General features: G+C 38.4%; 1 protein-coding gene across 2 annotated transcripts; it reads right to left on the reverse strand.

Annotated features, from left to right (window-relative positions):
* Positions 1–117: 117 nt before the first annotated feature.
* Positions 118–16,551, reverse strand: emilin2a (elastin microfibril interfacer 2a). 2 transcript variants are annotated; one of them, XM_048163658.1, is made up of 9 exons: positions 15,936–16,551; positions 15,382–15,507; positions 12,815–13,002; positions 9,948–11,849; positions 2,550–2,909; positions 2,408–2,461; positions 2,262–2,312; positions 1,237–1,374; positions 118–749 (listed from the first exon to the last, which is right to left on the reverse strand). In XM_048163658.1, exons 1-9 carry the CDS (start codon positions 16,067–16,069, stop codon positions 421–423), a joined length of 3,282 nt encoding a protein of 1,093 aa, XP_048019615.1. In that variant the 5' UTR covers positions 16,070–16,551; the 3' UTR covers positions 118–420. The 2 variants fall into 2 exon arrangements, with proteins under 2 accessions (XP_048019615.1, XP_048019614.1); XM_048163657.1 differs by having other exon boundaries at positions 9,948–11,852.
* Positions 16,552–17,515: the final 964 nt, after the last annotated feature.

The following is a 17,515-nucleotide window of genomic DNA, read 5'->3' on the forward strand; positions in this document are numbered from 1 at the left end:
GTAGTCATGTTGAGTATTTTAACAATGTTTTTACTACTTTTCTGGACTTTGAATGACGGTAATGTCATTGCTTTCAATGGAGGATAAAAAAACCTATTGGATTTCATCAAAAATATCTTAATTTGTGTTCTGAAGATGAACAAAGGTCTTACGGGTTTGGAACGACATGATGGTGAGTAATTAATGACAGAAATTGAATTTTTGGGTGAACTAACCCTTTAGGGTGCAGTCACATTTACCATTGTTCAGCAAATTTTCACAGGCAATCCAGTAATTTCAATAGGAATCCATGTGAATGGGAATTTTGCGTGATGGAAAACTTTGCAGAAATAATGTGAGCACACCTTTACACATGAGGCAGCATCGTGAATGGTTAAATTTGTGTTAAAAGTCATATTAGTAACCCTCTCAGTGACGGGGTTATCTCTTGGCTTGAGGGGAATAGAGGAATATAGCGCTGAAGGTGGAGAGGATCTCTCTAGATTCAGAAATCGCTAGCTTCCCAGCAGTGCGGACCAAGGCCACGGTGTCACTTTGCCGGAGAGGGAGGATAAGGCTGAAGGACGCAGACCCCCCACAAACGCACTGATCTCGGGGCAGCCGCGGGTGGCCACTCCAGTAACCTGCTGTGTCCAACTTCTGCACGCTTCGATTGGACACAGAGAGCACGGCTTCTGCACGCTCGCCCCGCGGAGCTGTTAGAACCGCAGTCACCAAATAACGTCCGTCAGCGGGAACCGTGAAGATCCCTACAGAGGGGGAGGAGAAACATCAGCGGCCAAACAGGATATAGGTTGTGCACTGAAAGCCCATATGGGAAACCTTTAAAAATGATCAAATATGTAAGGCTGCACAACAATTAATCGCGATTAATCGTTTGCAAAATGAAAGTCTGTGTTTACGTAATATATGTGTGTGTTCTGTGTATAATAATTATGATAAATAAAAAATATATACATGTATAAATAAATATACATATTTATATAAATTTTAGATTACATATAAATATTTTATATATAAATATTTTTTTTTTTAAATATATACATGTATGTGCATGTATTTATATATACATAATATACACAGAACACACAAATATTACGTAACAGACTTTTATTTTGCAAACGATTAATCGCGATTAATCGTTGTGCAGCCCTACAAATATGTTTTCTTGATGTAAAACCAGATAAAGGCTGAGTGGTTCCCAACTGAACACGTTTATCTCAGGTTTCTGTTTACCTGTCTGAGAGTTATAGTGTCCTCCATCATTGACTAGCACCCTGTCAAAGCGGATGATACCAAAGTCCCCTGAGAAAGTTTCCCGTGTAAGGCCCGCAGAGAAAGAAAATGGGTCCATCAAGGAGTTCTGCTGTGACACTGTTGGGAAGAAGAGACGTGAACGTCGCATGTTTGAGAGACATTCTGCTCTTGACAAGTACGTTTTGTTCATTACAAGCAGGGTCCAAAATTAACTTTGCCAATCAATTGAGAATACTTTTCACTGGCCATGAAACTGTAATTTGCAGAATTTTTATTAAAAGATTTAATCTTTTCCTGAAAAGCACAGAAAAATTATTTGAATCTAATTTACTTTTTATTATTTATATATTATTTATTAGTAAAATAGTTTATTTATTAATATTTTGAATTTGGTTTTATTTTTATATTGTCAGTTTTCATTTTTTTTTTAAATTATATTTATAAATATTTAGCTTTATTTTTATTTCAGTTTATTTTTTATTTATTTTTTATTTTCAGTTATAATTAAAGTTTATTTTTTATTTTCAGTTCAATTTAATTTAATAATTTAATCTAATTTAGTACTTCGTCTTAAACTTATGTTATTCAGTTTGTTTTGTTTATATTTTATTTCAGCTATATTTGAACTAACTATTGTTTTTAGATTTAGTTAACAATAACAATGCCTTTGACAAGTTTATTTTACTTAATTGATAAATTCTTAATTGATAAACTAAGCATAAATAAATGTATTAAGGTTTATGTTTAAAACTTTATTTGCCAATGGATAAGAAAAATAAACATTAAATAGTCAAAAAAAAAAAAAATCTTTTTTGGGGGGGGGGGGCAGGAAGTATTCAGCTCAAGAACATGATGACAATGTGATTTTGTTTCTCATTCTGTCATTTTGCAAGTGTTAATTTGGACTCTGCAAAACTGTAAATAACTGGAACATTTAAACAACCTTTTTTTACATTTTCTGGTAAAATTTAATCTATGAACTATTTTACTGCATAACTTGTTACCTGGAGTAGCAATGGGTCTTTGATGTGCAGGACTCCATGGGACATGAGCAACTGTAATGAGAATGCTCATAATTCTGTAAATTATAGCAATTTTTTCACCAAAAATATGTTATAACGCAAACACTGAAATGAAAGAAAAAATATACCCGATGAATGAGGTTGTTTGGAATCATATGAGACAGGTTTGACAGGAAGATAACCTATGGGAAGAGGGGAAAAATATGATCCAATACTTTTGATGCTTCCAAGCATGAGCTAAACATTTCTATTAATATTTCTACTTCATACCTGGAGCACCTGCAAATCCTTTCACAGGTGTTCTTGAGTCCTCTGAGCTCTGATCCCGTCTGACCGTTACCCTGCGCACATACCCAGGTGGGCCGGCTTGCCCCGTGACCACCACTGGCTGGTGTACGGCAGGTTGATGGGGTTGTACGGGATGGATGGGATGCCTGGGGCTGCTGGGAGGCTGTGGCAAGTAGGGCTGGTGTGGGACGTATGGCTGGTGCACATGGGGACGGCCAGTGGGGACTGTTCTATGGGGTATGATTAAAGGTATGTGGATATGAGGAACATAAGGCCTCATGGGTTGTGTTGGAGCTCTAGTGTCAGGGAGTGGGACAGGTCTCGCTTGCTGAACAGGCAGTCCTGTGAGAAAAAATAAAATAGAGGTTTAGGATAATAGACCCAAATGGCCATTAAATAAACAGGTCAATGATATACACTACCCATTTAGGGTCTGTACAATTTTGGAATATTGTTACCATTTAAAATATCTTTTGTATTTAAATAACTTTTTTTTTGAAAAAACAAACCTTTTGAATGGTAGTGTAAGTGTCAAAGATACAGGAAAAGAAACTTAAAAAAAAAAAATTAAGACAAGAGCAAAAACATAAGAAATATGCTATTTGTATTCCTGTTGGTTTCATATGGTTTTGAAAAATGTAATGACTCATTTGGTGTAATCAAGCAACAAATAACATTTTCATTACACTCTGAATACACATCTTAATCATTATTTCCAAAAAAAGGTTATTGATGTTAAAAGTGTGTGTCTGTGTGTGTGTGTGTGTTTTTAACTACTTTCATTCTTTTAATGAGGCTTTTTTTCTTCGTCATTATCGACACTGAACAGATGTATGACTCAGACATTTTCTACTTTATACCCCCTAAAATATCAAAATGTAATTTAAAACATTCTCATCATTATGAAAGAGGTGTAAGTCATTGTACTTTACATGTGAATTGCATTTTTAAAGGGTTAGTTCACCTAAAAAGTGAAAATTCTGTCATTAATTACTCACCCTCATGTCATTCCACACCCATGAGACGAAACGCAAATGAAGATATTTTTGATGAAATCTGAGAGGTATATGACTCGGCCATAGACAGCAATATTATCAAAACTTTCAAGGTCCAGAAAGGTACTAAAAACATCATTCAAACAGTCGACATGACTACAGTAATCCAACCTTAATTTTATGAAGTGACAAGAATGCTTTTTGTGCGCAAAAACAAAACAAAAAAATAATGACTTTATTCAACAATCTCTTCTCTTCTGTCATTATCCATGCACAGGTGACGCAGTAAGCACAGTGAAGGCTTCCAAATGCTGGCTCAGTATTGGCCAAAGCTGATCACGTGAGCAGCACAACGCATGCGTGTGATGCTGACGCAGGAGCCAGACAATAATGAGTCGGCGTTCTGACGTAGAACCTGGAGGTGCTGTATGTAAACAACGTATGAGAATTACACAGAAGATAAAATATTGGTAAATAAAGTTGTTAGTTTTGTTTTGTTTTTGTGCACAAAAAGTATTCTCGTCGCTTCATAACATTAAGGTTGAACAACTGCAGTCACGTCGACTGTTTAAACAGTGTCTTTAGTACCTTTCTGGACCTTGAAAAGCAGACATACAGGTGCTGGTCATATAATTAGAATATCATCAAAAAGTTGATTTATTTCACTAATTCCATTCAAAAAGTGAAACTTGTATATTATATTCATTCATTACACACAGACTGATATTTCAAATGTTTATTTCTTTTAATTTTGATGATTACAACTGACAACTAAGGAAAATCCCAAATTCAGTATCTCAGAAAATTAGAATATTGTGAAAAGGTGAAAAGACACCTGGTGCCACACTCTAATCAGCTAATTAACTCAAAACACCTGCAAAGGCCTTTAATTGGTCTCTCAGTCTAGTTCTGTAGGCTACACAATCATGGGGAAGACTGCTGACTTGACAGTTGCCCAAAAGACGACCATTGACACCTTGCACAAGGAGGGCAAGACACAAAAGGTCATTGCAAAAGAGGCTGGCTGTTCACAGAGCTCTGTGTCCAAGCACATTAATAGAGAGGCAAAGGGAAGGAAAAGATGTGGTAGAAAAAAAGTGTACAAGCAATAGGGATCACCACACCCTGGAGAGGATTGTGAAACAAAACCCATTCAAAAATGTGGGGGAGATTCACAAATAGCGGACTGCAGCTGGAGTCAGTGCTTCAAGAACCACTACGCACAGACGTACGCAAGACATGGGTTTCAGCTGTCGCATTCCTTGTGTCAAGCCACTCTTGAACAACAGACAGCATCAGAAGCGTCTCGCCTGGGCTAAAGACAAAAAGGACTGGACTGCTGCTGAGTGGTCCAAAGTTATGTTCTCTGATGAAAGTAAATTTTGATGAGAGGCACACAATCCACGTTGCTTGAGGTCCAGTGTAAAGTTTCCACAATCAGTGATGGTTTGGGGTGCCATGTCATCTGCTGGTGTTGGGCCACTGTGTTTTCTGAGGTCCAAGGTCAACGCAGCCGTATACCAGGAAGTTTTAGAGCACTTCATGCTTCCTGCTGCTGACCAACTTTATGGAGATGCAGATTTTATTTTCCAACAGGACTTGGCACCTGCACACAGTGCCAAAGCTACCAGTACCTGGTTTAAGGACCATGGTATCCCTGTTCTTAATTTGCCAGCAAACTCGCCTGACCTTAACCCCATAGAAAATCTATGGGGTACTGTGAAGAGGAAGATGCTATATGCCAGACCCAACAATGCAGAAGAGCTGAAGGCCACTATCAGAGCAACCTGGGCTCTCATAACACCTGAGCAGTACCACAGACTGATCGACTCCATGCCACGCCGCATTGCTGCAGTAATTCAGGCAAAAGGAGCCCCAACTCACTATTGAGTGTTGTACATGCTCATACTTTTCATGGTCATACTTTTCAGTTAGCCAAGATTTCTAAAAATCCTTTCTTTGTATTGGTCTTAAGTAATATTCTAATTTTCTGAGATACTGAATTTGGGATTTTCCTTAGTTGTCAGTTATAATCATCAAAATTAAAAGAAATAAACATTTGAAATATATCAGTCTGTGTGTAATGAATGAATATAATATGCAAGTTTCACTTTTTGAATGGAATTAGTGAAATAAATCAACCTTTTGATGATATTCTAATTATATGACCAGCACCTGCAATATCATAAAATAGGCAAAATATTTTCTTTTGTGTTCCACAGAAGAAATTCATATAGTTTTGGAATGACATGAGGGTGAATAAATTATGACAATTTTCATTTCTGAGTGAACTGTCTGTTTATTAGCTATATAGGATATCATGACCCAAACACAAAAATATAAGTTTATAGGAATATTAGCTTGCCGGCTCTCTTTTCAAAAGCATTTTAATGGTGTTTAACATGTTGTAAAACCAGCCAAAGTACTTTTGCCAAAGCTTGTAAATAAAACACCACAGAGAGCTTTAATGTTCAATTCAAGTGTTTCTGAACTCCACAGTGCACCTTATTTACAAAGGCTTATGCAGTGCTGTCAGCTTGAAGTCTAATGAGGGAGAAAATCGTTTGTTACTAGCTCACACTTCCAGCCCTAAAGATCTCTCACTCTTTTCTAAAACCTTGCATTTTCTTTTTAATCCCCTTTCGCTGTCTGTGTGTTATAAGCTTTTCTAAAGCGATGCGAAAAAACAACTTTCCTGTCCTACCAGATGCTGCTGTCTAAATCGAGAAGTGTAATGCGTCATTCCTGACATTAGGGTCTATTTGGACTCCAGATTCTTTTGGCTATAGTAGGAAGTGATTCAAAAGAGGGGCGGAGCTTGAGTCCCATGGGTTCACTTCAGAGTTAATCAACTCATATTGGCAAAATGGACACAGCTAAAATCCTGCGTCAGTGCTATTTGTCTGCATTTAAGATGCTGCCCAAATATCGGATTTCACACAAACATATTCCCACCCACATACATTAAATCTCCCAAAGGATAAAAGGCATCTATCTGTGTGTTTCCCAGAAGCCTGTTTGGCAGTCTGAGCAAATAACAGACTCATCACACGCATAATGCCTCACGGCAGCAAGACAAACACATGTTTCAGAGTAAATCATGCTGATTTTAAATACTGGATGCAGGGCGACACAAAGCTGTGGGTTTAATGAGTCAAAAGCACTCAACTGGAATTAAGGATTCACCACACTGTGATGTGGAGAGCCATATTTAAAACATATTTAGTTGATGAATAGAAGATTTAATCTCAATGGTCTTTTTGTTGACAGTTTCGGGTTTGGAAGGCAAAAAAACTCTGCGGGGTGTGGTGATTTTGTGCATGGATACATGAACACAAACACACACGAAATGAAATTACTAAAGCTGCACCCTGCTGTAATGACCAGACCTCTTGGCCTGATCCAGTCTGAGAACTTCCACATTGGTTCCTCAAGACCCAGAGGAACTTTAACCTTGATGCAAATGGGAACACCTTCATAACAGTCTGTTTATGTCTTCACACAATGTTACATGAAGTAAAACAAGAGTATAAACACATTCAGTGAGAGCAGGAAAGAGCTTCCCTGACATCCTCTTGACAGAGAGATATTAATCAGCAGGAAGAGAGAGAAAGGAACGAGGACACGGCTGATAAGAGCGTAGGGAGGAAGAGAACCCTATTCAAAGTTCATATCCATTTTTGGGGGTATCATGAGAGCGCAAAACAACATCATTGCCTTCCAAATGTTTCCACAGAACATGGAAATGGTTCAAGATGTATTCAAGAACTGAAATTAAGTCATTGTCTCCAAAGCAAACAGTGAGGAGTTTTCTGAACACGCCTGATTCGCGGCCAGAAAAATGAATCAACATTAGTTGAGGGTGTTTTCTATGCAGGCCTCAAACGCTCCCAGGCTTAATTGATGCCCTGAACCACGAAGAAATAACTAATGAAAAATCAATGAAGAGCCATTAGAGTAAATTACCAGAAACTGAGCTTGGTCACTTTGTCACAGAGATGCAGCTGGATGGGCCGTTCCAGTATTGTGCAACGTGCCTCTGCCATGATCAGCGGCCAAAGAGTTTGAGTAATGCTGAAGCTATTCAGGGATAAGGGCTATTGTGTTTCTGACTTGAAAGTTTTAACTGTATCATGTCCCACAACTTGGGAAGAAAAATTCAATGGATTCCTTTTAACGATTCCAGTTCCATTACAGATTCTTTTTAGTACTTGTTGTAAGGAATAGATATTTGGAAATAAAGAAATGTAATGTATTTGCCTCATTACGAGACTTTTAATGACTTTTAAATTTCAGAGTCAGAGTCAGCATGAATGCACTGCAGCCCGATAATTAGCCTAAATATTATGCTATATATTAAACCACAGTACCAAACATGGCTACATGTGATGTGAGGCTACATATTTCATTGATTTTTTTTTCCCACTAACAAAATGTACTGACAAAACTAAAGTGCCTAGAGTAACTAGAGATTTATGACTTACAGTTCAGCCTTATGTGTCTGATTCATTAAAAAGAACCGGCTCATAAGAGTTTATGGGTTGCACTTTATTTTGACGGTCCCTTTAGACATTCAGACTATAAGTAACGTTGCGCCTACATGTCAACAAACTCGCATTAAAGTATTAGTTGAGCATTAGTAGACTGTTAGGGGTAGAGGCAGTATTATTGGGGGCAGTCGTGGCCTAATGGATAGAGAGTCGGACTTGTAACCCAAAGGTCATGGGTTCGAGTCTCAGGTCCGGCAGGGATTGTCGGTGAGGGGAGTGAATATCCAGTGCTCTTCCCACCCTCAATACCACGACTGAGGTGAGACCCTTGAGCAAGGCACTGTACCCCCAACTGCTCCCCGGGTGCCGCAGAAATGGCTGCCCACTGTTCCGGGTGTGTGTTCACAGTGTGTGTGTTCACTGCTGTGTGTGTGCACTTGGATGGGTTAAATGCAGAGCACAAATTCCGAGTATGGGTCACCATACTTGGCCACATGTCACTTCACTTCACTTCACTTCACTATTAGTAGAATAAGGGGTTAGGGTTAGTAGAATAAGTTGACATGTACTTGCAAAGTTACATATAGTTAGTAGAATGTCTGTTGGGGGACCATCACAATAAAGTGTTAGCAGATTTTAAGATGACAGTCTACTAATACTCTACTAATATTCTAATGACAGTTAGTTGGCATGTAGGTGCAACATTACTGATTGTCTAAAGTCGACCTTTAAAATAAAGTATTACCGTTATATGTTTGGGAATCGGGCCACACAGGTTGGTCTCTTTCACGCTGGATAGCATTATTTCTGACCGCATCGGATTTAGCTTTTTAATTGGCTGCAACACTTTTTTTAGGTTAAAGAACAATTTTATTGTGTATTAACACTGTATAATTGTTAAAGTTCCCTCAGATCTTAGACAATGGGCCCATCAACACAGTCAGCCTGCTTTTTAGCCAGAGCACTTGGGAAAACGGCTTTAGTTTCTGTATGAGACGGACCTCCACCCTTATCTGGAATGATGACATCATCCTTTAAAGGGAGTTTAAGAGAATGTATTTTCTCTAGTGACATCACAGTCGTCTCATAGCTGAACATCTGCAGAGGGGTGTGGGAATTCATCACCTCTTGAGGCCCGTACGTTGACTAGAAACTTAATGAGTAACAGATCTGCCTGCAACTGAACTCGCTCACCAGTTCTAAATGTTATAGGTGGAGAAAGCTGGGCAAGACAAAAAGATATTTAAAGACCACACAACTTCTCCACTCATAAAGACCACTGAACACTAAAGACCAATGTTTCTGTGAGGCTAAATATAAACTTATACTGTGCTCTATGTATATTTACTGTGTTGTACATATTTTTTATATGCATAGGTTAAAGTGTACTGATCATGACCAATCTAGAATCATTCATGCTTTCAAAAGGCATGTAATGTTGTTAAAAAATTAAAACTATGATTGATCAAGTTACATATAGATCGCATACTAAGGATTTTGTAAGAAAAAAAGCAAAAGGATCCATTCCAAAGGGCCTAACTGTTGTTTTGACACATTACAGGCACATATAAAGGGCACAGGAAACCTTTGCTGGCCCCCTGCCTCTTAACAGCTTGGGGGAAAACAGGCTATTGTATATGTATCCCCTTATTGGTTCAGTATGGAGAAAGGTTCCACTGCAAAACATTACATGCCATAGACTCCAAACTGTTAATGGAAATACCAAATCCCAAAAGATGACACTACAAAAAATTGCTTGTTTCAAGTTGGAAGGTAAATACAAAGACTGACTTTCAAATGCTTCAGTTTCCATTTTCCAACACTAACCGGTTAAAAACATAAAAACAGGTCTCTCCGGCTTCCTCATTTTGCCTTTAACATCTGAGAAAGCTTACCTTGTGTTTTACTTGTATGGTCCTTAAGGATCTGCTTAGCCATTCCTGCTAGTTGGCTCTGAAAATTCAGAAGGGAGCTCTGAAGGGCTGTGATTTCTCCTGAATGAGTGCCCAGAGTGCGGTTCATCTGTGCCACCTTCCTCTCCAATTCCCCTGAAAGGTCCTGGCTATTGTTTGTCCCACCATCAAGCCTTCCACAGATCTTCTCCAGAGCCTTCACCCTGTCATCCACCACCGACATACCCTCAGCTACTCCAGATGCAGTGAACTTACACAAGCTCAACTCCGTGGTCACATGAGCGTTCAGTGCATCCACTTTGTCTTTTAGCTCTTCGATCTGGTTTTGAGTTGGTTTGACAGTTTCTTCCCGGAGAAAAGGACCGCTTACCTGTCCTGTCTGGCAACATGTAGAGTTCAAAGTGTGAAGATCTTGGCTAAATTTGCTAACTGTGTCTCCCAATCCTGTTATAGCTCCAGTCAATCCATTAACATTGTCAGTCAACACATTTAGTCTTTTGCGGGTGTCCTGCATATGCGCATTGATGAATTGTTTCTCAGGTGACATCCTAATAGTATCCTCTAATGCATGAAGCTTTGCTACGTTGTTCACAAAATCAGAACGTAAAACATTCAGATCATTTCTCAAGACCTCTACAAGACTATTCAGACCTTCTGGCTTTTGGGAATCGGTTGGTAGGCTGGTTTTGCAGTCAGTTGAGCATATCTGCCCAATTGCATTAAACTTGTCCTCCAACCCCTGTATAAGGTGCCTGTTAGTGTTAACCTGAGTTTGCAGAGCATCAACAGAATCGCTAGGCATCCCCGGGAAAGAGTTGTTGCTCATCTCGATCAACATGGTAGTGAACTGATCCTGCATAGCATCAAGTTTCTGGTCCAGGAGTTGACGTAGAATAGCTACTTGATCCATAATTTCCTTGGTAAGTTTTTCATCCACATAGAAGCAATAATTCTCTGCGTTCCTCTCAGTGACGTTCATCCTGTCCTCCAGGTCTTCAATGCGTGAACCAAGCAGGTCTTCCATCTTCAACGAGGACAGATGCTCTAGCTCGTTGTCCACTCTGGCGTTCAGGACACGATGGGCATCTGCGACTCGAACAAGTTCCTTCCTCAAGTCGTTGTAGTCACTATCATCTTTTTCACTGGCTGTTTGGCGGTTCGCACGCATTAGACCATCTGACATGGACAAATCCAATCTGAGCTCACGGATCTCCTTTCTAAGCTCAGCTTCCTTGTTGTGCACTAGATCGGTGAGGCTCAAATAGCCACTTTCCTTTCCTTCTCCACATGCTTTTTGAAGAGACTGAATCTTTTCATCACACACATTTTTCATCTTAGCCATCTCGTCTTCCATGTTTACAACAAGCTCCTTCTTGAGCTTCTCAAATTTCCCATCAATATAAGTCTGAAGGATGTCTATATCTTGAGCAGCAGCACCTGTGACTGGTAGGCCTTGAGAGCTACTATCCATAAGCATTCGGATCTGCCCGTCATGCCCTGTCACTGTTCCCCTCAGTTCCTCAAGAGCTTCGTCTTTGCTTTTGAGAGCATCTGTCACATCGTTGAGCCTGGCCAACACCGTCTCAATTTCTCTTTCACCATGGGTGTGGCCTCTCATGGCCTGGTGGCCATCCAGAAGCACCACACTCTCCTCTGTGCCTCCCGTTCTTGCGCTGTCAGGTGAAGTCCTGTCATTGAGGAGGGTAATGAGCATCTTGCTGGTGTCCTCCTGTAAGTCTGTCCGCAGGTTCTCAGCCATACCTGTCATGGCTGCTTGAAGATCCAGCACAGTCTGTGAGAGACGCTGCACTTCTTCCTCCAACATGCGTGTTTTGTCAGCTCCTCGTCTGATATCATATTGAACGGTTTCTCGACGTTCTGGCCCTGCTATAACAAATTAAAGGCATTAACAGCCAATAATCTATATATATATATATATATATATATATATATACACACACACACACACACACACACACACACACACACACACACACACACACACACACACACAGTCAAACCAAAATTTATTCAATTTATTATTTATTTATTCAGACACCTTGAACATTTTATTCATTAATACAGTTTATTCACTTTAGTTTAAAAAAATGGTAATAAAATATGACAAGATCTCAGAATTTTTGGTCCCAAATTTTTATCAGTTTTACTGGTAGTCCACTGTATGAAGAATTTTTGGGTATAATATGTCACAGTTTACTTTATTTTGCTATCCTCACTTACATAAATTAACTAAAGTGTCCTACACCCACTAGTGAAAAAAATATAAAAAATGTCTGAATAATTTTTGGTTTGACTGCATATATATATATATATATATATATATATATATATATATATATATATATATATATATATATATATATATATATATATATATACACACACACACACATTAAAGAGCGCCAAAACGGTATTTGTTGTTTGAATTTCATAATAAAATGGAAAGAATTTGAAAGCTAAGACTTTGTTTTATAACAAAAGTAACAAAGCTTATTGCAATTTATTGGATGGGAGGCACGCTACAAAATTTTGTTTATTCGTTAACTGAAAACAGCATAGACTAAAAGATTCTTGGGATTTAAGAACTGATATTGGTTCATAAAAATAAGAATAGATTAAAATCGAGAAATTTATACTTTTAACGCAGCCCTATCTACTTGTATGATACAATTATTTTTATAAATTCTTAATTTTATATATTAGAAAACTGAATAGGGGCAATAGTCTGGAAACACAAATATTTTTCCATACTCTTATTTCTTGTTTCCATACTTATCCAGACCTGGAAATTACTCTAATCAAATTCAATACTTTTCCAAACTACGTACTTTGTGAAGGTCGAGTTTGTCCATGCTGTGGCTGTTGTGGGTATGATTGTCGGTATACTGTCTGACTGTTTGGAGAGTCTTTCACTTCTCTGCAGTCTTGGCCCTGGTATCCTGGGCAGCACCTCCATTCTAACTCAGTCACAGTCTTGTATGCTATCTTATAAGTCGGCCGAAACCGAGTACGGTATCTGAAAGAAAAAAAAAACATGATTAGGATGACATGAAAAAAAAAACACACAAATAAAAAATTTTGATTTGATCAAACCATTTTTTATAAGCCCTAAGCCACTTATTGCTATTACTTTGAACCGTGAGTAATGGACCATAAAGCATTACCCCTATTACAGGATGAAAGCAAAGGTAAAGGCAAGCATTAACTTGTGCAGACGGAGGGATTAATAAGAAGAGTCTTCTGGCCTAGTCTGTTCAGCTTCACTTAATGATGTTGATCTTGTTACTTCTGATGGATAATGCTGCAATTAGAAGTGCTATCATTCTAGTTCTTATGCCACAGTAAGCTGAGCCAAACAATTAAAATCACAGTAGCTTCAGGTGACAGCAGAAGAGCTCGGTGAAATGCTTCTAGTGCAAAAGTGAATATTCAGAGTCAGAGAAAGCCACATATTCCACGTATTCCTTACATGACCTTACATGTGATTTTATAAATAAATAAGATTGAAATCAACATTCATCACTGAAGTATAATCTGTATTAATTGGCTTTTCAAAAGCTGCCTTAAAATATAGCTTTGATTGTTTGTATGTCAAAATTCCATTGTAATTATTTCAATTTCATGCATATACTCTAAGACCTCCCAGTCTCCACATACTCAATTCATCAAATACTTGTCTGACCCAAAGGGTTTTTAAAGCAAACAACAGCTTGCATAATTTCTTGTGGCTGTAGCCGTGCAGCAGGAGATAGTGAAGCATCACAATTCTGTCATAACAATTATTATTAGGGCTTTCAATTGAATAAGTGAATGTCTTCAATGTCCCCTAATCTAAATGTTTACTACACATTAAGCAAATCTGACAACTTGTCAGTGATATCTGAAACAAAAAGCCAGTGAACTGTGAACAGCTTGAGTGCATCTAGGACCTCACTCTTGGTATATACACAGAATCAATTTGCAAAATCTAAAACACAAAAAAAAAAGGTCATTTCAAAAAACACCAGTTTGATCCAAGAGTGCTGATATTTTGTATTGAGCACTGAGACATTTTACTGATTGTATCACTCATTTTGGTTACGTCTTTCCAGACGTGAGCAGTGTGGAAAAGCGTCTTCCCAAAATTGGAAAACAAGTTTTATGAAATCCTGTGTTCTGGAAAATCCAGAGTGATGATTACAGAACGCAAAGAGCAGGGAGGGAAATCTCTGTCACGCCACTCCACTCCCATACACTGTTCCCGAACGCTTTTCAGTGTACGTGTTGCAAGTATTTTGCCAAACTGGCTAACTGTAAGTTACTGACTAACAGAGGTGTAAAGAGTACCTAAAAACCATACTTGAGTACAAGTACTGATACCTTACATTGAAAATGACTCCACTACAAGTTAGAAGTCACCAATTCCAATACGACTCGAGTAAAAGTCTTAAAGTATCTGATTTTAACAGTACTTCAGTATTTTACTCCTGCTGAATGTAGGCTCAGAGATGCACTAGTCCTGAGAGACTGCCAGTGAAAATAAGAAACAATTGATTTGTAAGATGAGAAATCAAGCTTATTTTCTAAAATCAAAATAAAACACCTCAATATCGCAATAAATCAAGGTCAAATCAACAACCTTTTAAACGTCTACAAACTCTCACGTCTCAGTTAACCTCAAGTGCACAAAAAGGCCATAAGTAAACCAATATCCTTCAAAACAGTCTTGTCAATATAGCGGATAAATAAAACAATGTTAAGTAAAATTAAATACTCAAAGTCTACAGAATGTGCTGGTTTGAGCCTCATCACCAGCTGCAGTCTTTTCCTCATCTAATAAATCAAACACCTGCGATCAGCAACTACCTGCTAATGCACTCACATTCACGTAAAGTATCCTTGTTGACAAGTTTTGGGTGACTAAAGGCAAAATGCACAAGATATAGTGCATTCAATGCCCTTAGATGGCAATATCACTTCTTTATAGCAGAAACAAACTGCTGCAGAAAAAGTTAGCTGCAATGAAAAATGTAATTTGTAATTGCAATACTCATCACAAATGTACTGGAGTAAAACTTGCTCAAAAATGTAGTCAAGTAGAGAGTAAAAGTTACCAATATCTTTGATACTCAGTACATCTACAAAGTAGCAAAAAAGATACTTAAGTACAGTAACTAATTACATTTACTCAAGTACTTTACACCTCTGCTGAATAATAACATCTTGTTTAGGCTATATTTCTTGTTTATGTCGTAAAAGCAAAATTACACTCGCAATTAGAAACTCCTGTGTATATGTAACTGGAGTTAGCACGAGTCATGGATTTGTAGTGTCTTTGAGTCCATAAGGAGCGTGAGATGAGAACTACCGAACATCAATACTTCCACATGCCCCTCCCGGTCTCTCGAGTACTTACATCATTTGTGGCTCACAGTCAGGCTGATGCTCGGGACAGCGCGCGCGTTCAGGTTCAACGTGACTTTCCACGCTGCCTTGAACTGCGCAGCTTACGTTCTTTTGGACAATAAAAGCGCACCAGTTTCTGTACAAAACACAAAAAAGACCAGAATAGGCAGAATTTGAGTTGGTTATTTTTGTTGTCGCAGAGCAAAAACAAACCGTCGTGTATTTTTTTTCCAGGACCATGTTTGAAAAATGGTGTTAAAGTGAAAATTATATTAAAATTGTCTTCTTTCAAAATGAAAGCAAATGTTTTAAACACCATGAAAAGAACTATTGAACACTGAGGAAAAGAGGAATGTTCAATAAATCGATTGACCTCTTGTTACTTAGTCTAACTGTTGTTTTAGCGATTAAACACAATCAAAATAAATAGCAAGCATTAAAACGTCCCTCGGGAGATTTATGAGTTAAATAATTTGTATATAATGAGATACAGAGAACATCATATAAACACATTCTCATTGACTATCCGCTGTAGACATCAGTATCATTTCTTGAGCGACTTACTTGTTTCTGTGCCTTTGAACGGTTCCTGAATATGCGTTGCCCTGGAAAAGACTTGACGGATATCCATGAGTGAGAGAAAAGCTTATGATAAATAAAATTGATAACTGTACAGGGAAAGGTGGCTGGCAATTCATTGTCTAAAAACAGTCAAAAACCTGCACAGTGTCAGCGCGAGAAAAGTTGAGCAGCGTTTCAGCCTCTGGAGAGCAGAGAATCAAGAGAGCGCCTTCAACTTACTGCTAAAGTTTGACAAAGTTCGAGGAAGTCCGAAACACTGAAGGTGGACTCTAGTCTGCAGGGGTTCGGTCTGCCGCCTATCTGAAAGAAGGGGGTAGATGGGGGTAGGGGAAGTCATCCAAAAAACAATAGCGCCCCAGCACACCCCACCAAGCGTGTTTTAAATGAACTCGGTTTGAGAGCTCAATTGAAAACATCTGCCTTTATCTCTGTTACAGGAAACTATTACTTGGTGATCACGTAAACGTAGTGCTCGCCAAAAACAGTGAGTAAAATAAGAGAAATGCTTCGATTTGTTTACACAGAGTTGCAAAAACATTTGACACTTTTAACCCCATTGCTATTTGCGCTTATCAGATCATATTCTTTGCCTGTATTGGGTAATAGGCGTGAAGAAATAACGTCTTGGCTTCAAAACGCATTTTAAAAGCCATTTTAAAGCAACATAGATGAATGGGAAGATGGATGGACTGATGCACGGACGGACAGACTGACTGATTGATTGATTGATTGATTGATTGATTGATAAAAAAAAAAGTGATGGACAAAGTTCTGAGAAGTAAAACTAAGTAGAGAAACACATACCCATAGAAACACAGATTATGGCTTTGGATGGAGGATGAGGTTTTAATTTCTTTATGACATAAAATAACACTAAATAAATGGAACTTTTGGTGACCTCATTGAGCAGTGTGAGGGTGTGTATTATTACCATTTCGAAGTACATGGTGCGAGACATGATTAAACATGATGTAACTTCAAAGGTATTAGGGTCAGGGGCGTTTCTTCAGTTTGATCATCACTGGGGCACAGTTCCCCCAAAATTGTTACCATAGTAGGCCTGCTTAAAAATTTCTAGGGGGGTCCGGGCTGGGCCCGAAAAATCTTCCAAGAATTCCAGAATTTCCAAGCTTTTCCTGATAATTTACTCACCCCCATGTCATCCAAGATGTTCATGTCTTTCTTTCTTCAGTCGAAAAGGAATTAAGGTTTTGGATGAAAACATTAGATTTTTCTCCTTATAGTGGACTTCAATGGACTTTTCCTGTATGTCCTACGCCTTCCCTATTCAACTTACGGAAAAAAACTAAACTGCCGCCGCGTTCGTTCCTTAAGTTGAATAGGGAAGGCGTAAGACATACGGACGGCGTAAGCTTTTTGAAGAATATGGAAAGTGGACGCGGTGATCATTTGTGTTTATAAAGCATATACAGTTGTATTTTTTTCAAAAATGACCGATCATTTCGCTAGATAAGACCCTTATTCCTCGTCTGGTATCGTTTAAAGCCCTTTGAAGCTGCACTGAAACTGTAATTTTGACCTTCAACCGTTTGGAGGCCATT

This window comes from Megalobrama amblycephala, linkage group LG17 (assembly GCF_018812025.1).
Source record: "Megalobrama amblycephala isolate DHTTF-2021 linkage group LG17, ASM1881202v1, whole genome shotgun sequence".
Taxonomy (NCBI): Eukaryota; Metazoa; Chordata; class Actinopteri; order Cypriniformes; family Xenocyprididae; genus Megalobrama; species Megalobrama amblycephala.